This window comes from Gossypium hirsutum, chromosome A02 (assembly GCF_007990345.1).
Source record: "Gossypium hirsutum isolate 1008001.06 chromosome A02, Gossypium_hirsutum_v2.1, whole genome shotgun sequence".
Taxonomy (NCBI): Eukaryota; Viridiplantae; Streptophyta; class Magnoliopsida; order Malvales; family Malvaceae; genus Gossypium; species Gossypium hirsutum.
This window is the reverse complement of record NC_053425.1, coordinates 12,004,459-12,027,349: the sequence shown is the minus strand read 5'-3', so window position 1 is coordinate 12,027,349 and position 22,891 is coordinate 12,004,459. Positions and strand designations below refer to the sequence as shown.

The 22,891-nt window shown below is 31.8% G+C and overlaps 2 protein-coding genes and 2 long non-coding RNA genes across 4 annotated transcripts; 1 reads left to right on the top strand and 3 right to left on the bottom strand.

Annotated features, from left to right (window-relative positions):
* Positions 1-289: 289 nt before the first annotated feature.
* LOC121216003 (uncharacterized) lies at positions 290-1,495 on the top strand. Its single transcript, XR_005911977.1, has 2 exons — positions 290-709; positions 984-1,495. It is a non-coding gene; the product is annotated as an uncharacterized lncRNA (long non-coding RNA).
* A 10,310-nt stretch (positions 1,496-11,805) lies between these two features.
* LOC107952020 (psbP domain-containing protein 4, chloroplastic) lies at positions 11,806-14,942 on the bottom strand. Its single transcript, XM_016887257.2, has 5 exons — positions 14,391-14,942; positions 12,782-12,885; positions 12,583-12,694; positions 12,258-12,485; positions 11,806-12,134 (listed from the first exon to the last, which is right to left on the bottom strand). Exons 1-5 carry the CDS (start codon positions 14,704-14,706, stop codon positions 12,070-12,072), a joined length of 825 nt encoding a protein of 274 aa, XP_016742746.1. The 5' UTR covers positions 14,707-14,942; the 3' UTR covers positions 11,806-12,069.
* A 1,477-nt stretch (positions 14,943-16,419) lies between these two features.
* On the bottom strand, positions 16,420-20,637 carry LOC107952019 (probable glucuronosyltransferase GUT1). The gene is made up of 8 exons (XM_016887256.2): positions 20,130-20,637; positions 19,882-20,028; positions 19,731-19,795; positions 19,574-19,643; positions 18,238-18,456; positions 17,217-17,360; positions 16,994-17,129; positions 16,420-16,908 (listed from the first exon to the last, which is right to left on the bottom strand). The coding sequence occupies exons 1-8, from the start codon at positions 20,481-20,483 to the stop codon at positions 16,679-16,681; spliced, it is 1,365 nt and encodes a 454-aa protein (XP_016742745.1). The 5' UTR covers positions 20,484-20,637; the 3' UTR covers positions 16,420-16,678.
* A 1,043-nt stretch (positions 20,638-21,680) lies between these two features.
* Positions 21,681-22,475, bottom strand: LOC121215995 (uncharacterized). The gene is made up of 2 exons (XR_005911976.1): positions 22,307-22,475; positions 21,681-22,021 (listed from the first exon to the last, which is right to left on the bottom strand). It is a non-coding gene; the product is annotated as an uncharacterized lncRNA (long non-coding RNA).
* Positions 22,476-22,891: the final 416 nt, after the last annotated feature.

Here is a 22,891-nt window from a genome sequence, read left to right as displayed (position 1 = left end):
TTATACAAATGAAAGAAATAACAAATTAAAGTAATACTTGAAAAAATGATGCTAAGATAAATTTAAAAAAAAAATACTAAAATTTTGCATAAATACGAGTAAACATATAAACTAAACAAAACTTGGTTGAAACGAATAATAAGATTAAGAGGTCAATTTGTAAACAAAAGGGAAAAAAAATTAAAATGAAACATGTACCAATGATCAAGGACCTAAGACATAAATATCTCAAGCTTTAAAGCGCAGCATTCAAATAAGGATTAAACCGTGACAATGTGTAAATCTTAGGGAAAATATAAAACAAATAAAACGTGATTGAGGCTTAATTAAAGATTTGCGCAAAAGGGGAGGGACCGAATGCGCAATTCACCCAGAGTAGCTAATTGGCCTCTAAAGACTAAACAGTGACATCTTTATTTTGTCATTAAACCCTAAAAAATTGTTTGAATGGCACTCTGCCGTTTTCTACAGCAATTGAAGCAAAATCCTTCCCCATATCTATCTTCATTTGGCCGATTAAGAAGCCAAATCCCTAGCCTCTCCTGATTTTCCCTCAACCGATTCTAACACCCCTCTTTTAAGCACCGATCTACCTCTATCAATGGTGACAAGTAGATTCGGGCTTCAAGGGACGACCATCTAGGCCACGAGGTTCCATCTACACTCCGATTTCAACGAAGAAGACGGAGTCTCTTAGCACATTCGCAAGGTAAATCTCTTGCTTTCTCTTTATTTTCAAATGCATGTAAACTCTAATGAAAGATTAATGGAATCGAAAGAGAAAAAGAGAAAAAATATTTGAATACCTTTTCAATTTTTTTCATTGTTGTTTTTAATATTCGTGTATATATTTGGGTAAAAAAGATCCCCTTCCATGTACATTTAGTGGCTTTTTATAGCCTAAAAACAAGAAAAAATAAGAAAAAATCAAATTGTTTTGTTGTAAATTGCTGCATATTCTGTTAATCCGCTTCTTCTCGCAGGTTCGACTGTACGAAGGAAAGCCACTCGTGGGGAAGCTGCGATGCGTGCGAGCAGCAGTTTGGTGACTTGGGATTTCCAGAATCTTCCCCCATCCGGGCTCTTTGGGCTAATTTCGGGATTGGGCCTACTGGGGTATTAGTTTATTTGGGCTAGAATTTAAATTTAATGTTTGGGTCAGATATTAATTTGGTTAATTGGGTCATGGGCTAATAGACTTTTATTGTATTGGTTTATTATTGTTTTTTAATTTTTAGTTTCTTGGTTTTCTAACGGGCCCGGGCAAAATGGGCCTATTACAGTTGCCCCTCTTTGCTCATTGTCGTGCAACGAGAATAGAGCAAAGACTTCAAATAGGGCCAATTTTGCCCGGTTATGCTGAATCTCGACTGTAACTTTAGGGAAATAGGCTTGGTGACTTAAATCTGTTCCATTGCCAATACATGGAGATAAGATTCGCCAGCCTCGATGCTCCACAACTACTTAGGGAAATAAATCTTCAATCTTCAGTCTACTTTCTTGCTACCTCAGGAAGATAAGACTACAATTGCCAACCTACTCTCTTGCTACCTCAGAGAGATAAGGCTAGTGGCTAAAATCTGTTCCATTATCGATACATGGAGATAAGACTCGCCATCTTCGATCTGTTCCGCTACTGCTTAGGGAGATAAGATCTTTAATCTTCAGTCTGCTTTCTTGCTACCTCAGAAAGATAAGACTCAATCTTCAACTTGCTCTCTTGCTACCTCAGAGAGATAAGGCTTGAGGTTTAAATCTGCTCCATTGTCGATACATAGAGATAAGATTTGCCTCTTCCAATCTTCAATCTTCAGTCTGCTTTCTTTGTAACGCCCCAAAAATTGGGCCTAGAAGAGTTGAACTTTGAGTCTGGGATTCGGATAAAAGAAAACCTGAATATTGAGAAGTTTTGAATATTACTAGTGTTTAAATATATATATTGATAAAATATTTATATTATTACTAATATTTTATTTTTTATGAAAATTATTATCATTATAATTATTAGATACAAATATATTTATAAAATTATTGTTGTTAATTTAGTGTTTAAATTAACATATTATTAGAAAATTTTACTGTATCTATTTTTATTGATTTATAGAAATTATAATTATTATTATTATTAGGAAAAATATATATATATTATCGTATTTGAAATTTTCATTATTATGGTTATTATTATTTTAGTTTTTAAATAAATTACAATGGATTTAAAGTGTGGGAAAAATTCGGACCAAGACTCTAGCAAAAATTATTATTTTTGCTCCTTTAGGGGATCTGGGCATTAAGGTTTATTAATAAGTTGGGCTAAAATTGGAGAATAGGAAGAGTCTGGCCTAGTGGTTAGGCGTGTTAAGTAGTAGGAAAGGAGCAGGGGTTTGATTCCCTGCGTGCGCAAATGTGGGTTTTTATTTTAGAAAAACCAAGGGTTGTCGCAGGTAGGCCTTATTAAATGTTCAGGCTAATTTATGTTAGAAGCAAGCATCTAGCCTAGTGGCTAAGTATGCTAGGAGGGCGGAGGAGGAGCCTGGGTTCAAGGCGCAGCGTGCGCAATTTTGGCTTTTTTTTTCACACCTACCGATTTTTAACACAAAGAGCGCCTGTGATGCAGTGGCAGTAGCGTGCTGGACATATAGAGAGGGCGCAGGTTCGAGCGAGCGAATTTTGTTTTATTTTTAAAATGGACGAGGCTACAGCAGGTAAGGTTTAATAATTTAAATTTAATGTTTGGGTCAGATATTAATTTGGTTAATTGGGTCATGGGCTAATGGACTTTTATTATATTGGTTTATTATTGTTTTTTAATTTTTGGTTTTTTGGTTTTCTAACGGGCCCGGGCAAAATGGGCCTATTACAGATAACAATATTTATGCCAAACGAGCTAAGACTCAATCGGCAAAATGAACGTATAATTACACTCTCTTGTAATTACAAAAACATTATAATTTCCTAAACATATTTGACTGACAGAGTGTAATTTCATCATAATTTCTTATATTGTGTTTGGTAGTACAAATTGTAATTATAAATTCTAATTACAAAGTTATATAATTTATATTTTTAAAAATATTAATTACTATAAAAATCATCAGTATGATAAAAAATTATAAATGAGTAATAAAATTAAAACGAAATTATTGTATGTAATATGTTAGTTGAATAAAGTAATTGATAATAGTATTACTAATAAAAATAACAAGAAAAATAAACATCATATACAATTTTATTTAATTGCTCTAGCGTTTTATATTTGTTGGGCTATTCCCTCCTTCACATTTAACTTATGCTCCTTATCATCATCTGTTGGTCTCTAATCGAGTTCTTCATCATCTGAATCTAAATATGTATTATTAAGATTATCTACATATCTTTCTTCTAACTCTTCAAAATATGATAATCCTAATTTCACCTACGAATGAAGTTATGAAGTATAATTGATGCTAGTACTATCTAACTTTTTTTATACTATACCGAGGTGATGTTATTAATATGAGAAATATTTTTTAGAACAACAAATGTCATCTTAAACACATTTTGAAGCTTTAAATGTACCAAATTAAAGAGGTTACAAGTTGCCTTTGTTGTTTGTGTCTATCTCTATTCTTTCTAATGGTATCAAACCCACGATATAGTGCAAAAAAAACATTTTCTATTTGCATAACAAGCATCTAGTACATAATATTTGGATTCACGATGCAAACAATTGATAGCTTTGATTATAAAAACTTATATAAACTTAATTTAGAGAAAGACTTATACTAGGTTATAACCTTTTTATAATATCTAAATTACGTAAAAAAATAATATAAAATTTATAATATATAACATTTATAAAATGTTTTATGAAGCGTCTAATAACCTTCATAACACTTATTGTAAATAATATAATTTTTACCATAATTTTATAAAGTTATTTTTTTATAAATAAATTATGGAAAAAATTATAAAACTTTTTTTATAAATAAGTATATTAATTTTTATAATATATACTATGGACACGTAAATAAATTATGTTTTTACTTTTTGGCCATAACTTTTTTATAAATAAGTAAATTATAACAATTTTATAACATGTAAACTGATTTTTATAATATACTTTTTTGACATAATTTTAGAATTTTTAGGATTTAAGTAAGATTTTTCTTATAACTTTATAAAATGTATAAGAGTTTTCTTATAACTTTATAAAATGTACATAATTTTTTATAATATAATATAATTTTTTAGGATTTCTAATATAATCTTAAAAAGATTTAGCTATTATCATCTCAAACATTCATAAATGTTTATGCTTATAATATAATTTTTAAAACTTAAACTTGTATAAAATTAATGACTTTTTAGAGTTTAATCATAAATAAGTGTTTGGAAAGCCATAAGGTAATTGGATTTAAGTGTAATTACCCTCGTAATTACTCCAATTCTCACCCTCCCCGTGAGATATTGGAAAGTGTAATTCGGGAGCTCCATTTAGACCCAATTCAATGAGATCCACCAATTACAACGGTTACCCAAACATGCCACCCATGTGTAATTGCAAGCGATTGCACTCAAATTCAATTACTATGTAGCTTTTCAAACACTGCCTTAAAGAGATTGTATTGGATAAATCAACAGTAAATTTCAAACTTATGGTTAAGATTAAAAATCTCACATGTATTTTCTTAGTCAACCTTGAGTTGATTATATTAGTAGATTGAGTCTCATAATAGTTGACATCGTTGCTATCAATAATTAGAAGGATGTGACTTCGATTGTGCTATTCTGCCCCAAAACTTGCTCAAGCCACTAATTTAGCGGCTCTCTACACCCTTCACGGTGTTAACCACCCTCACTTTAGCAACTTTCCCACACCCTATATGCATGGTGTGAACCAGTACTAGTCAGGCACCTTTTGAAACAAATACTACTACTAACGTGTTGTGGGAGTCAAATAGAACTTACAGACTAAAAATGATAAACAGAAAAGAAAAAACTACCAGCAAATGGTTGGAAGAAGTGAAAGCGAATTTTTTTCTTAAACATTTAAATTTAATTCAAAATTTGAAATTGTCATTATTGAAGAGAACTCAACATTATTAATTTTAAGCAGTAAAATGAATGGTGAGATACCTATTATTAAAATAAAAGTAAATTTATAGACTATAAAATGTTATTGTCACATTATTTTTTTGAGCCAACATTTTGTTATATTTTAAGCAACATGGGAAGTGGGTTGCATGAAAGAAAAAGTAGTAAAATCATGTGTGGTGTTCTTTGTAAGTCCCATGAATTCTGGATCCATTTCTTCCATTTTTTTAGGTCAGATTTGGATCCTGCTTAGTGAACGTGGGATACTGTTAACTTTTTTTCACATCTCTATATTATATATTAAGTATTTAATTAAATTGGTGTAATAAATTAAGTGAATATCAATTCAGTTGAGTAATAATTGAAATATATTTATTTTAGAAAGTAAATTATATTATTTTGAGTGTATTTATATTACTTTATATCTTTTATATAAAAAAATATAGACATAATAAGATTTAAAGCCAAGCCTTTTCAATTTTCAATCGGTTCAACTAAAATTTATTTATGTTATGAATATCTTATTAAGTGGATGTCCATCATGATCAAGATAAAATTTTAATGTACTTTAAATTCTAATAGTTATTAGAATTAGATCTCTACTTCTTTTATACTTCTTATGCCTATAAATAGAGACTCTGATGAAACATTGTAATCACCCCTTTTGATCAATAAAGTACATTCTCTGTTGCTTTCTAATTTTTTTTGTTCTTTATTCTCCCATCTCTCTTTATTTTATAACACGTTACCAATACGATCTTGCTTAAAGTGATAGTTCCTTTTATCGACGATCAAATTTATCCTCCATGATTTTTAATTTCTTTGACGACAAGATGCAAAGTTTTTACAAGAAATTTCTTTTATTTAATGTTTCATATCTGATTATTATTTTTCATTATTCTTTCATTATATGCTATCATTGTTTTGATTAACTTATTTTACTTTTTGTGCTTAAAGATGGTGAAAGATTTGATACCGTTATTTTTATGAAATCAAGAATATTTTTGAACTATCTCATACCTTCTAGTGATGACGATGATGTTAAAGATCTATATTTTACTATGTTTTATTTATTGTTTATTATAATTGGAGACTAATCATGATAACATGTATAGGTAGATTTTGATTTGAAATCTCACGCATGTTTGCGATGGTGGTTATAAAATAAAGAATATATTAGGATGTTTATAAGTCTGTCTTACTAGATTTGTTGCATTCCCCGAAGTGAATGTAAACATAAAGAAAATAAAAGATATACTAATGGATCATTAAAAGTGAGAACACAGTAATAAATAAAAGAACAATGAGAGTTCTTAAGATAACTCTTTAAAGGGTAAAGATAACTTATGTTATCAATATGTGATATGAAATATTATTGGCCACATATGTGGTGTATGCCCAAATATTTTGTTTCTGTTAATATTTTTTGAGGAAGAATATGAAAATGCAGGAATGAATTCTATCATTATAGATAGAAAATATTTATCTTATTTGGTATTGGAACAAACAAATATTATCCCAATATTTGATAGTATAAAATTAGTTGAAAGCTCCAGAAGAGCTAATATATCACTATATAAAAAGCACAAAATTTGTGATGGTTAATGCATTACTTTTAAAAGTTATTTGTAATAGATCTCATATTGAGATTGTGAATGAGGAAAATATTATATTTCATATGAATAAAAAAGGGGATTGAGTTATTAATTTATAATCTTTATGATATTCTTTTGTCATCATCCCTATTAAAGGGTTGAAAGCAAAATATTTGACTGTGAAAGATCTACTCATGAGCAATAGAATATGATAATTCTATTTAAAGCTTATTATGGTTGGATGCATCTAAAGTTGCAAGTATTTTTTAAAAACTGTGAGTATAACTCTACAGTATTCAGAATAAGTTCTCAATTAAAATTATGTGGTAAAATATTACTGATGAGAACTTGCAAGAGAGAAAACTTATGTATGAAAAGTAACTGGTTACATGTTATACACATGGAAAATAAGATTCGCTCTCAAAGTTTGCTATTAATAGATTTTTGGGCATTTGAAGATTTTGGCATATTCCCTGAAGCGAATATTGCATACAATTATTTGGAAATTATATTTATTGACTTGGTGGCATTATAGACTTCACATTGATTTAGACATTTTTAGTAGTAAATGTCACAATAGTACTTATATTTGAATACAAATTAAAAGGAATGATAATAAAATTATCAATTTGTTACAATTTAGTACAATTGAAACACATGTTAAAGTAAACCAGAAGTTTACTAATACAAATGCGTTTACTACTTGGCGTGACCAGTTAGACCATCATGGATCATAAATAACGTGAAAATTAATTGAGAATTCACATGGACATTCAATTAAAGAATATTAAAGAACCAGAAGATTCTTTAATTTAAAGAATTCTCTTTTGTTGCTTGTTCTCAATAAAAATTGGTTCTTAGAAACTCACTAGCTAAAGTTAAGATTTAATGTCTTACATTTCTGAAATGAATATGGGCCCATTCATCCACCATGTGGATGGTTTTGATAATATATGATTTTGGTAGATGCATCTACAAAATAATCACATGCATTTTCAACTCGTAACCTACCGTTTGCGAGATTGCTTGTTTAAATGATTAATTTCAGATTATGCAATTAAAACAATTCATCTTGCTAATGTTGGTGAGTTTACATCTCAAGTTTTTAATGATTATTGCATGTCAATTGGGATAAAAGTTGAACATCTTGTAGCTCATGTTCACACACAAAATGATTTAGCTAAATTATTTATCAAATGCCTCTAACTAATAGCTAAATCATTACTTATAAGAACAAAACTTTCTATTTCAACATGAGATTGTATTGATTTACATGTTGTACGCATCAAGCCAAAAATTATAAATATTCCCCATGACAATTTATTTTTGGTCAAGAGCCAAAAATTTCCTATCTTAAAAGTTTTGGATGTAAGGTATATGTTCCAACTGCTCCACCACAACGCACAAAGATGGTTCATAATAAGAGATTGGGAATGTAGATTTATATGAGTCTCATTATAATATTTTTGAGCTATTAATTCGAGATTTAATTATGACATGAGTTGTCAGTTTTCCCAACATTAGGGGGAGAGAAATAATAACTTATAATGAGTTAGGGGGAGAGTAATTTGAACCAGAAGTTCAATAAAGATAACTCATTACAAGTTAACTGTTAGATGTATTTACAAACTTAATGAGAATAACCAAGTATTATATATATCATCTAATATTTTAATTTGATTCAAAGTCCCAGTAGGACAATCAATTGGAATAAATAATAGATTGATCGGTTCCAAATATGAAAATTATTTTAGATGGCATATAGTGGAGGCGGGTGCTCCAGAAGAAACCCAAGACATAACTAATAAGTAAAACTTCGGAAAAGATCCAGGTACCTGAAACTGAATTTTAAAATAATAAAAATAAGATATCTCAATAGTTATGTCAATTCAAGAAAATATGGAACCGAATAATAAAAGTGGTCGACAATGATTTTGCATGCAGTATTATTATAATGAAATAAAAGGAAGATCCTGAATAAATCTATTGAGAAATATAGATATAGAATAAATTGATCAAAATAGAAAGACGCAACTCAAGTACAATTAAATTTGTGGTTTTTGGACCAGTAGTCCAAATCTCTAAAGGTATAAAGCCAGTAAAGGTGTAATTAAAGTAGTTTTGCAAAAGCGGAATAAAAATATGAATTTTTTCGCTAAGTCCTGGTATTGATTATGAAAAGATGTAATATTCTTTTGTGGTGGATGCAATAACCTTTAGATATATTATTAAATTGATAATTCATAAAAAATTTAACTTGCGTCTAATGGATATTGTTACAACCTTTTATGAATCACTATATAATAAAGTTTATATTAAATCCTTGAAGGATTTAAAATGCTAGAAGCTTATTGAAACTCTCAGGAAATTTTTCATTTATCTGAATTGAAATAATTGAACATATGTGGTCAATTTGACTTAGTCAATAGTAGATGAAAGAAGATTATAAAATGATCCAAAATACCTATTTGTATTTTTATAGAAGGATCATGATTAAAGTTTGCTATGATTATTGCTGAAATTCCTGAAGAGATCAAAATATGTTTCCCCAAAATTTTCCCTCACTCATGATTTTCAAAAGAATGGTGGTATAAATGCTTAGCAATACATTCAAATAGTAATTTGAAAAATTAGCATTCAAGATTGAATACGTAGAATATGAGAAAATATGTTATGTTTTCATGAGGGGAGTAAATACGCGTTGTACTCTTTTTTCCTTAACCGAGGTTTTGTCCCATTGGGTTTTCCTGATCATGTACTATTTTTCCTTCATTAGGTTTTTATCCCACAAGGTTTTTCTTAATAAGGTTTTAACGAGGCACATTATCTACCAATGGACATCCAAGGGGTAGTGTTATGAATATCTTATTAAGTGGATGTCCATCATGATCAAGATAAAGTTTTAATGTACTTTAAATTCTAATACTTATTAGAATTAGATATCTACTTCTTTTATACTTCTTATGCCTATAAATAGATACTCTGATGAAGCATTGTAATCACCCCTTTTGATCAATAAAGTACATTCTCTATTGCTTTCGTATTTTTTTTGTTCTTTATTCTCCCCATCTCTCTTTATTTTATAACAATTTATTATTTATATCAAATTTTATAAATGTATTTTTTGCATAGTTCTATTTTTCACCTATGTAGTGAGTGTGTTATAATTTAATATATTTGACTTAATTCAAAAATTACTCCTTAAACTATTCTCATTTTCCCTAATAGATACCTAAACTTATTTTTGGTCAATTTGAGTACCTAAACTATTTCCGTTGTCAGCCGTTAGTCAATTTTGATTAATGATGATGTGATTCAATCACCAATTGACATGTGGCAAAAAAAACCCACAAAAGCAATACATTGTAAAATAACTTCAAAAAAATAAAAAAAATTAAATTATTTTTCTGATTTTATAATTTTACATTAATATTAATTTATTTTATTTTACTATTTTTTAGAACTATTTTATAAAAATAATAAGGTGGCTTGTTTATGTGGTTTTTTGTCACGTGTTAATTGGTGATTGGGTGAAGTCATCATTGATCATGAATATTTATTTTAAAAAAATAAATATAATTTAAGAAGAATTTTTGAATTAGGCTAATATATTTGATTCTCTTAAAATATGAATATTTAAAAATAAAAGAAATCATTTAAATGAAATAGGCAAACCCAGATTTAGAATGTGGAGATGTGAAAAGAGAGAGGATGGAGAACCTCTCCCTCCATAAACCAACTCTTTTTTGAGTTTTGTCATCTCTCAATTATTTCCAATTTCATCCATTACCACCCAAAGTTTTATTTATTTTATATAATTTGCAGGTTAGAACAGACGCATGTCATGTTCACGTGTCGTATCTTTACAACCCCAAAACCATTCCAAATGTTGGCTGCCCTTTACCAAAAACAGGTTTATCTTGATTAATGGAATTTATGCCTTTTATATTTGGAATTATCCCCTCCCCTCCCCTCCCCTCCCCTCCCATTCTCATTTTCCTTTTTCATATATCCAGAGTACATATATTTGTAGATAAAAAAAATCCAATAAAATTGTTACAAGTTAGAATTTTAATTTGACAAATCGCGCGAGTTAGATAATTTTTTTATTTTAAATCTGTTTAAATTAGATTAACATTCAAAAAAGGACAAAAATCCTGAAAATTCCCTATGACAACGAAAAATATAGTGGAAGTGAAGTTGAAAGAAAAGAGCAATGAGAGAATTGGACAGCCATAAGAAAATAATGCATTTACCTGATAATTCTAGTTATAGTTGAGCTTCTACAAATTTAACGGTACAAATTGAATTACATTAATAGTCAATATTAGAGTTTATCAACAATTGAAAGTCTCAAGGGACTTAAATTCTAGTTAATCCACAAATTGAGTCAATTCAAATGAATCAAATGATCTACCACCCGTGACACTAGGTTGTGATTGAATTAATGAACATGCAATTGCCTTTTGCTTTTTCTCATGGTCTTTCCCTACGAAAGAGTTGCAATCTTACATTACAAGTAAGCAAATCAGGATAGAATGTAATTTTGTCTACATTTCAACAACTCCACTTGTATTTTCTTTCTCAAACCAATGGCCGGTGCTATGTTAATCCCAACCTTCATTTTTTTTTTCCAAATGTTTGGATATGGTTATTAGGATACCACAACTTTAAAAACCTTACTATACATGAAAAGATATAGAAAATCAAGTCTCTCTCAGTGTGGTTGATTTGGAGATATTTGAGGGTAAAATTAGCTTTCAATGGGCAATGTCATGCATAGGTTGGTTGTGGCTCAATTAGAATTCTCTCACTGAAATTGCAACAATAATCAAAGGCCTCCATTTTTTTTTTTTTTTGTAGTTATCATTTATCTTTCATCCTAGGTTATGCATGCTTCTTAACCTAGCACATTACAGAAAGAGAGAAAACTTGCAATAAATGATGAAATATCCAATTCAAATGACTCAAGCACACCCTTCACCACTACACCATGAGATCCTATGTGTGATTCATATCACCCCTAAGGAGAAATTATCCTTAAGGACACGATCGAATCGATTCATTCAATTTTTTCAACAATAGTAACCAAATTATTAGTTGAGTCCAAAGGCATTCAAGTTCAACACACTTGATATGAAAAATGAGACTATGATCTTTTAAATATATAGAGTACATCCGCAATGGAGATATACACAGATCTGACACTTATCCCAAGTTCAGATAAGTGGCTTCTAGCAAGCTGTATAGCTTTTCTGCAAAAATCTTACTTTGAAGAAAGTTGCACATTTTATACCTGTGCTGCAAATACACTCTTTGTTTTTGTTGCAACTTTAAATTACAGAGTAAAAATATCCATCACTACTAATCTACTCATGTCATAATCCAGGGAGACCCAAAACTAGACTACACGAAAAGACTCGGATATCCTCTTTAAATCCTGGTAATGCCTTTTCCATTGAAGACCTGTTGAAAATAGCAAAAATAATTAAAACTTGAAGCAATATAGGTAATGCATGTTGAACAAGCTTTCAAAGATTACAGATTTGGAAAAAAAACAGTACTGAGGGGTAAGATACAAGTACATACCACTTCCGGTTACACTGAATAGGTAAAGGCGATTACCAGCTGCAGTTGCGGTAATCAGTACATGGGGTGGCTCCAATTCATATTGGTAATACATTCTGCCATCATGCTCCACTGTGTTCATGCTTAGAACCTTGCCTTCTACGTTTTCACCGATCACTTCTGGTCCAAATGCACCGATCACCTTCTCCGGAGGTCCGATCTTCTGAATCGTGGCATCGTCACCAAGATCTATATACAATAACAAGACAGACAAGTTTCATATGTTTTTAAGTAGGCATGGAAGTGAAAAGAGAGGAGCACTCTTTAAGTATTTGGGAAATCTTACTGTCAGCAAATCTAAGAACAGGTGCAACAATGACAAACAATCGTCCTTCTTTCGAGCTAGCAAACCTCAAGTCAATCTCTGTACCGCCTAAATCTGCTATAGATACAGGAACCTGTTGCAGGGATATATAAAATGGAAGTAAGTCTCAGAGTCAAGAGATTGAAATGGAGGAATGTGTTAATGGAATTGAATTGAGTACCTCCTCAAAATCTTGAGGCACTGAAAAGGAATAAGGGATGATAGGACTCCATCCAACACCATGCCCTCCTGACTTGTCATCTGGTCTTCGATAAGTCCTCCAACCTGTCTGAGCACATTGTTTGCTGGTGAAGATGATGTTTCACTATAACCACAAATACAGAATATGCCCTGCTTCTATCTCCCTACTAGCCTAGGTCTTTAACATCTATCTATTCACTGTTTTTTTTTTTTTTGGTTCAGTGTAAGCAAAGTCTGCTTATCTTTCTCACAAATTTACGATGCCTCATCTTTTATTAGTTTCTATTTGGCTATGTTACTTAAGTACATAGCATGTGCTTGAAATGGGTGTGTGGTTAGAATCATATCCGACTCCCATCTCTGGAAATATGTCAAATATATGGTGTTGATACGTGAAGGAATTTATGGTGATTCAAGACGGTTCAACCGGAGGTGCAAAGAGTCAGTAGGACAGATGGAGGCACTGATTTTGAGATCGGAGGTTGTTGAGTATTTACAGGAAAGTGCTTGGTATAGAGTTTGTTTGCCTCTCTCATCGGGCCCTTAGTTTATATATGCAAGCTTCTCTTATTACAAGATGTCACATGTTGAACTACGATTAAGGCTTAGATATGCTAATAGTCCATATCATCAGATGTAGGTAAAAGGGTAATTTTAGAAATTTTTTAGAAGGGATAAAATTAAATTATAAATTTTTGAGAGGTAAAAATATAATTTTATTATATATTAATTTATGATTTCATTATTTTCTAAAGAGACTTACTATATTTTTTATTTTTGGGATCAAAGTGAAATTTGATCATATATTAATTTATAACTCAAATATTTCTGAAGTGGTTTGCATAGCAATTTTTCTAATTTAGGGGAGGACAAGGCCCTACGTGCCCCCTCTAAATTCGCCCTGTGTAGGTAGAGAGTGACGCTACAACATGTACAAAATTCCTTGAATTGGATCAAATTGTCCATATTTGAAGCCTACCTGAGGTGAAAATGATTCTATTAGGATTTTGTCAGACCAAGTGTTTCAAGTTTTATGCCAAATGTCTTAAGGAGAGGTCGAACATGCACCTAGTGAAGAGAGTGTCCTACGAAATTTCTGGGTGATGAGGTCTAACTATTATCTCAGGTGAAGGATAAAACATAAAATGCCCTCCTTGAGATAAGGTGAGCTCACTTACCTAACAATATTGTACAAGTACATAAGTTCAAATACCACTAAATCAAATATGGAACACTCTCGATAGAATTATGAGACAAAACCCTCCAGATTTGTTAAGGGAATATGTCAACCTATGATATACAATATTTCGTAGATTTCCCACCAAGCAGTATAGGGGTTCTTCAAGAAAGCCTATTTTTAAGCTCATTCATCGAGGAACTGAGAAATCTCAAATAGATTGATTTATAGAGGAACCCACAGAGATTGAAGAAATGATATTAAAATGATTTTTTTCTCATCATCCTCACAAATATAGGAAGTAGTTGCAAGAAACAGTAATTCTCCTTTTAATTCCTTCACAAATTTTGATGCTGTGACTGGGGAATGTAATGATACCATATGCATGATGTATTGAAACTGTTGTACTAACCTTGTTCATCGGGCTCAGACAAGCCAGGTATCCTTCCTGCTAGAAGACCTTGTTTGACGACTGCCATTCCCTCACCTGGAAATCCTAATACAGACGATGACGCTACAGATATCCCAGTGATCAAAAGGGATCGTCTACTCGAAATCCCCAATGAATTGTCCTTCTCCTTATCAACCAACCCATTTCCTCTTGACGTGGGAACAGCTTTTGGCCTTGAAATCCCATTTTCTGATGAAGAAGAGTGAGCGAAACTGCAAGAAAGAGATAGTTGCTGCCATGAAAAGCTACGACAGCCGGAAAACAATGTGGTGCCCATATTTTTTTATAGAGCTGAGCTTCAACCAGTAAAGAGAAAATGGAAGTCCTTTCTTCCTACACTCGGAATCTAGAAATCAATAACAAGAAGGTTGTAGAGAAGTTGTGATTTGAAGTGTAGAAGAAGTCAAGTTGGTATATTTGTGAAGGAGGTGGCATCTCAGTGCATTTTTGGGAATCTTCCCGATAATATATCATTATTTTTAGCCTTACACCTGAATTATCTTATTTACTTTTTCTCTATAATTTTTCCCGCACGCAAATTTTCTTTTTATATTTTAGATTTTAATTATCTGTATCTTTGGTGGTTAATTTGATGAGATGAGTGTCAAATTTGCAACACATCACTATTTATTTTATGAAAATATTTGGTACAGTAAAATTAGCAGTGAATTAATTCTAACCACTATTTTTTATTTTTTTTTAAATTGAGGGTGTAAAAAGTTCTTAATTTTTTAAAAAAATTAATTTTTTGTTTTTTATTTAATTGAGTATTTAAATTTTTAAAATGCATCAAAAAAAATTTTAAAATTTTTCAAAGAAAAGTAATTAAGCCTTTCTTTTTTTTTTGCACTCAATTGCGTACTTAAACTATTAAATTTATCAAAAAGGTCATTTGATCGTTAACTTTAATAGTTTCTAATTCTTTTTTAGTTAAATACATTCTGTACCACAACCACGATATGACATGTGGCAATAAAAGTTATAAAAATTATTAAATTTAATATAAAACATAAAAATATTTAAAATTAGAATATTAGTAGAAAATTATTTAAAAATTTTATTTTTTTTTAAATCATAAAAAATTATAAATGTATCAAAAAGATCTTTTAAGCATTAATTTTAACCGTAGACCGTTAAGTTAACCATCCCCAATTTTTTTCAGTTAAAGCCATAAAGTGTCGCAACACAGCGAAACATGTGGTAAAAAATGATAAAAAATAGAAATCAATAAGTTATATAAAAATTATAAAATACTTCTTTTAATATGATAATTTTTATGAAATTTATATTTCTTTACAATTTTTATAACTCTCTTATAATTTTATAAAATTTTATAATTTTTTTTTCTATATTTCTATACATTTTACGTTTTTTTACTATTTTTATATATTTTTATAATTTTTAATAAAATTTAAATATATTTTTATAAATTTAATAAATTTTATTATTTTTATTTATTTTATCATTTTTACCATATATTGTTACTTTAACTTAAAAATTAGTAGCAGTAAGCTGTTAAAATTCCTAGTTACTTTTTTTAAAGACAGCTATTTTTTTTAGAGCTATTTCCAATCTAAATAATTCAACACAAAGTGCCATCTTAAATAAATCCAATAAATTTATAACCGGACGATCAAACTATAGGTTATTTGTGCATCTTTAATCTAAAAATAAAAAATAAAAAATTACTACTAATTCAATGAATTTACAAAGATAACTAACAAAAAAAGGTAACTTCGAAAGGCAAATCACATACCAAAAATCTTTTCTTTCTTTTTTTTACAAAAAAATAAATAACATTCAGATAAAAAAATTAAAGCCACCAAACTTCTCATCATTAAAAAAAAAAAAGAAAAAAGACAATCTACCATTTTTTTTTCAAAAAAATATTATCATTTCCCAAAATGTATGAAGCATTATTTTTTTAAGTGTAAAATTCATATTGGTTTTTTTTGGTAACAAATTCTAGTAAACCTAGAAAGAGATTGAATTAAATTGTAACAATCAGCTAAATCATCATTATCAACTTTCATCACTACATAATGTACAAAATAATTTCGTGACATTTTTACAACATCTAGAATTGCAATACTTTGTTTTAAAATTGCCAACAATAAGGTGAAAAAAGAATTGCTCTACAACCTATAGAAGAAACAGTGAATCCCAACAGCCATTCAGGATTGTGACAGCAAGTGTTAAATTTGAAGCAAAACGGAGCACTGTGCCAACCAGAACGAGGCAGCCAGTTTTCAAGGCAGAGGCATAGGAGGTTTCCACTTCGCAAATTCAACAAGATTCCTATTCACTACGGATCCATTATGCAGCCAAAATGTTTCAGCTGATTGGTGAAATTGCCTCACTTTCCTCTGAAGCTCCCACATTAACGCTCGCATTGTAGAACATGGCTCCGAGTCTGGAGCATAAACCCACAAACATCTTACTTGCCTGCCACGACCTATTATCTGCTCTATGACCTCATCTGAATACAAATGCAAAGTTCAGCCATTTCATGATGCTAAAGAGCTCAATAAGTAGAGTGAGAAGCAAAAAATAGAATATCTGACCTGGTATCGAAGCCAGGTAATCCAGAAGCTCAGGCCCTATTGATGTGGATGGCCATTTGATTGATATCTCTGTGTAGTCAATTACATTTTGAAAAGGTAATTCTACTTGATCTGATAAGATGACTGGAACACATTCCTGTTCATGAAAAAATAAAAGCAAATTACTATACTTCCATCAGCCTCAAAATGCTTGTGTGCACGTGTTTGAGAATATGAGAGAGACCACAAAAAACGACTCATAAAAACGGAGGGTCCAAGATGACTCTCCACGTGGTGCGAGGCAAAATTTGGAATTGCCCAGATGCTGAAAATATTCCACTCTTCCCAATTTGTTAGGACCACTGAACTGTAACTCTGGACATTCCAACTGCATATATTTTCCACGAGATAAATGAGAAAATTCTAGTAAAAATCAATCGATTTAGTATTTAAAAGAAAGCCTGCTAATAGAGTTATGAGATTTCATACTTCACATCAATCATCCAGATGCAGATAGAATTAAGAAGCTTCACCTTATCTCACATTCACACACACTTAACCACAGTAAGCATGGGCAACAATTTTCTACTAACAGTAAAATAGGGGTAAAGAAATAACAATATGAGGAATATTAAGAACATAGAATTTCTTGATTCTAAAAAGATTCTTAGTAGATCAGTAAAGTACAATGGACCTAATACGATTTCTTTCTGGTATATGAATGAAATATGATCAACTTAATGCACATAGTAATCAGGGACCCAAAGAACTGGAAAAATAAATTGGTTAATTAATTAAAAGTGAGCTTACCCAGAACTATAAGTTAAATGCCAAGGTTTTAAATTGTTATTTTGAGGTTCTATAGTTGTGCACCTGCACCTTACTCCTTAGCAGTAGAGAACAAAAGCACCTCAAACCCTTTCGGGTGAGGCTCATTTAGTCAGGCACAAGCCTGGAGCACCTACACACTTTTCCTGTAATGCAAAGTTATAAAAAAACGGCCTGCCTGACCTGACTTCTGTTTTATTTCATCCATTTTTCACATTTTCTTAGATATACCTTTACTTTAAAGAAAGGGATAGTATCAAACTCTATACTTCTCAATATTCGAGGATTCAACCATAAGGAAGTTGTGCATATTGACCAATAGAAAAATTGCATGCAATAAAAGGGGGAAAAAAACTCATAATATACATATTGTGCTTTATTCCACTCAGGCTAGTGCTTTTTTTAAAAACTTAAACTGACAAAGAAGGGAAACATACCTTATCTGGATATTGCTTTGCAAGCTCAATCAGCTTAAGACGACCAACCTTTTTTTGCGCCCGGCCTAAATAGTTTGCCAAATACTTTCTCTTAGATAGAGGCAATGGCTGGAAAACAGTAGCCCCTGTTTTCGTCATCCCATCATCAACATTTCCAGGAACGATGATATCTTTCCATGTATTAAAAGCACTTGTGTCTTTCTTATCAGTACGGTCTCCCTGCACAATACGCAAATCAGTATTCTTTTGTTAAGAAAGTCAACATAAAACACAAGAGAACATCAATTCTGAAGGCTTCAATTGGTAAGAAAAATTAAAATGTGAAAAATTAGGAATAACTTAAATTGAGACAAAATGGCTTTTAACATATACAATTTGTACGATAGAAAAACAAATTTACAAAAAATAAGGGGAAAAATATAAAATCCTTTACTCAAAACCTCTTTCCTTCCCTTCTGCAGTGTTTACAATTTAGAAAGAAAAAGAAAAGTATTAACTTACCGTGCGTAAAGAAAAACAGTTTTTCCATGTTTCCATTTTTCTCCCGTAGAAAGCATAGCTAATAATCATTCTACAACACATTTAACAAGTCTGCATCTCCTAAAAGATTTAGGAACAATGAAACTAGTTTTCGTCTCATTTATAATTTCTGGTCGACAAGTGAGGCTGGCAATTTCAACAGAAAGAAATGGATATATATACATACATATATATATAGGCAGTTAAGCCTGGACCAAAATAACTCTTCCACCAAGAAAGGTGAATGTTTCCTCCCATGCACCTAACTTTAACACCTATTTTCAAGATAACAGTCCTCAGTTCTAGAACCTAAGGATTTTCCACTGATAGCAATTCAAAGACATTGAGATTCATTTCTGCTGTTTTGCCCAGTTGCATAAAGACCTTAAAAGAAATCATCTAGCCGGTTACCATGGTTAGATTTGACAAAGCCAAAGCTGCCAGGTGCATATAAACAAATATATATATATACTGTCTTTACAGAAAATCTAATATCTAAACCAACACAGGAGCTCAAACCACAAGAAAACAGATTTTGATAATTTTCCATAAGTTGGTTATATGACCCTACAATCAGTCGTATTCTTTCAATTTTGTTCAGCTTCTTTAATTGGGGACATACTAATGATGCCCTATGAATGTAATAGAGACAATACACTCAACCACTGAGTATAACCGATCGCAACCCAAATTCAGAGCCATATTAATAGGCACCAAATTGAACCATTACCCAATACAACCGATCACAACCTAGAAAAATAAAATGCATATGGTAAACACAAATAATAAGATCTATTGGATAGAAAAAGACCAATACCTCGGGAGTGAGAATTATAGATCGATTTATATAGGTTGACCAAGATCTAAATAAGTGAGCTCCAGCACCACTGTGATTGACATATACAAAACAAACAACCTTGGAATCAAAGCTAATCAAATTCAAACCTAACGAAGCAAAACATTAACAGATATACCTTGGGAAAACAAATATATGGTCACGCCCTCCTGACCTCCTGAAATACGGCATTTGGCTCAAAACCTGAAATAAAACAATTGTTATTTATTGCTAAAAATGAATAAGAATCATCTAATGTATATATTCAACAAGTAAAATGAAGGTTTTACCTTGACATAAGTTTGATTGATTTCTTTGTCATTAAGGCCACCCAACATCCGAACACATTTAACATAAGCTGGTACAAAGAATAAATCAGCTTCCTCTTTCTTTCTGGTTCGAAATCGAGATTCAAGCAATAACCTGTGGATTTTAACCTACAATTTTTTTTACTAACAATTAAATTTTAATATTAAAGAAATTATTCCTAAAAACAAAGATCATTAAAGTAAATAAAATCTCAAAAGAAGAACATTACCTGAGAACCCCACTGGCCTTTGAGACAGGCATTGGACGAAATGGAGCCGTCTCTACCGTACAAAAGGTCTTTTAAGCCGTCGATCTCGTTATCGTCGTAGACATAGATCTTGAGAGAGAGGTGGGAACCGTACCCTCGGTCGGGCCACAATAGGTGGCCGGCGTCATTGGTTTTAGCGACGTGAAGATTAAGGTGGCGATCGAGGTAGCAGGGAGACGGAGGGAAGGATTGGTCGAAGAGACGAGTGAAGAAGAAAGTGGCGGTTACGAGGATGAGAGCGGCGATCTGGTGAGTACGAGTGCATAAAGGAGCGGTGTGGGAATGCGCTGAGAAGATTCGAGGCTTGGAACTCATTTGCTTTGTTTACAGTTTTTTCCGTCGATTATCTGGATTCAGAAACAGTGGAATCCCACAGACTCAAACCGTCGAGTGAAGCATCAAATGGATTTTCCTGAGCTGTAAGCTTAAAGCCTTTCCAGCCTTCTAGACTCGACAATACTAGCTTCGGCGACCAAAACGATGTCGTTTCTTTCGTAGGTAAATAAAGATACAATTGTTTTCCTTGCTTAAATGAAAAAAAAAATAGAATTACTTATCCAACCTAGGCCTTACTCTAGTTCAAAAGATTAGGATTATGCTTTTAATAATGGGTAAATACACTAATAGTCACTTAATTTTGGGTAACTAATAAAACAGTCACATTGGTTTCATTTCAATCACTCAACTTTAAAAAAATGACAAAACAGTCATTAACATTATCAAAAAGTAAGAAAATAATCACTTATTAACATTTTTCGTTAGTGTCTTAACGGGACCGCTGATGTGGCCAATTAACTTGCTATACTGGTGAAGCAGCTAAAGAGTTAAGGTTTGGGGTGAATTTAGGGGGAAAAAATTAAAAGGTTAGGTTGATTTAGGGCAAAACAACATAAATTGATTGTGATTAAGAGGGGGAGGAAAAGAAAGTCTGAAGAGCTTGATACTCAATAATGAAGCACTGAAGCACACAGCTTAGTCGTTTACATTCCTCTTCTAAATACCTACTCTTCATCTCAAGATCTTTGACATACATCTTCTTCTTCTCCCTTTTATCTTACAGCTATATATTTGTTTCTCAACTGCCTGAAAAAAGAAATCATTCAAATTCATCAATTGCAGTAATACCATTTATTATCTTCAGTTTTAGGTATTCGCAAAATACTTGGGTTTGTATGAAAATTGGGAAGATCAATCAAGCTTTAAAAGTAAAACTAGATTGAGCTTGAATTCCTCAGGTAAGCCATTACACCTCTACCTCAAAATAGACATGCAACTAACAAAATTGAAAACAAAATGAAGTTTTAAAGAACAATAGACAAATCACCACCATCGACACCAACCACGTTGCCGCCGCTACAAGGAGGTGAATCAACAGTAAATCAGCCAAGAAATCATCATCGGGGATAGGTTAAGTCTCAACCCTATGATCAAAATTATCATCCTCCATCAGAACTGTAATAACACCTTTCTGTCGGGGCCCATAATTGAATAAATAAAACCAGAAACAAAAAATAAATAAACAAAGGAATGTTTATTACAGTCCATTTACAGTACATGGCCCATTAACCCGTAGGCCCAAATCAGTACCTAAAATACTACCCCATAGCCCGTTACAGTAACCCTATTACACTCGTGACCCAAAGAACCTAAACCCAATACATAAATTAAGTCGGTTCAAACAAATCAGACCCAATAAACTTTGTGGCTCGATGGTCCAAATCTGTTTTCAGATTTGGGAACCCTAGGGTTTTCAACTGCCTTTTTGTGCCGTAGCTCTCATGAAGCCTCAGCCTTCACTGCCGCCATCTCCGTACATCACGCGCGCGCTCACCGTCGGATATCTCGGGGTTTACCTGCAAGAAGAAAAAAGAAATAACAGATATGGCAAGAAATCGGGGATAATTTGCTATACCAAATTTGTACACTAAAACAGTGGCTATAAAAGCCCTTTTGAATCTGTAAAACTAGGGGAGACACAGAGACAAAAAAAAACTCGCATATTCAAGCAATAAAGTTATAGTTTCGTTTTTTAAGGTATTTTTTAGTTTTTACATCATTTTGTTCTCTATTTCTTGTTTTGACGTATATATTAACCCTTTTTTATTTACGAATGACGAAAATAAAAAGAGATCATTTACCTTTTTGTTTTTCGCCTGAAATCGAGATTTTTGACCACCAACGGCCGCGTGTGGCGGTGTGAGAGGTGGCGCGTGGGCGCGTGTATGCCTGATGACTGGAGCTTGGCCTAACGAAGGCTAGAGCCCGGAGGGCCTTTCCTCTCCCCTCTCTCAGAGAATTTTTTTTAGTTTTTTTTTTTAAAAAACCAGTTTCAAAATGATTTTTAAGCCAAAATTTGGGTTATATAACCTTACTCGAACGACGTCGTTTGGCTTTAAGCGATAAGCTCCAAAATAGCGTCGTATCAGTGCCAGGATCCGCGTGTTGAACCGATTACCCGGGGAGGATCCGCGTGCTTTCAAAGAATGGGTTAATTACCCAATTGGTCCTCCTACATTTTTAAATCTTTATAATTTCATTTTATTTATTTTTAATTTAACCCCAATATTTTAATTTCGATTCAATTTGGTCCTCACAGTGGCTTTAAAACTGAATTTGTGGAAATGGTGTCATTTTGGGATTAGGGCAAATTGTCCAGTGAGTCCCTTGGCTTTAGTCCGTGTTCCAATTTGGCCTAGTTTTCTTTATTTATTTGTAATTAACCC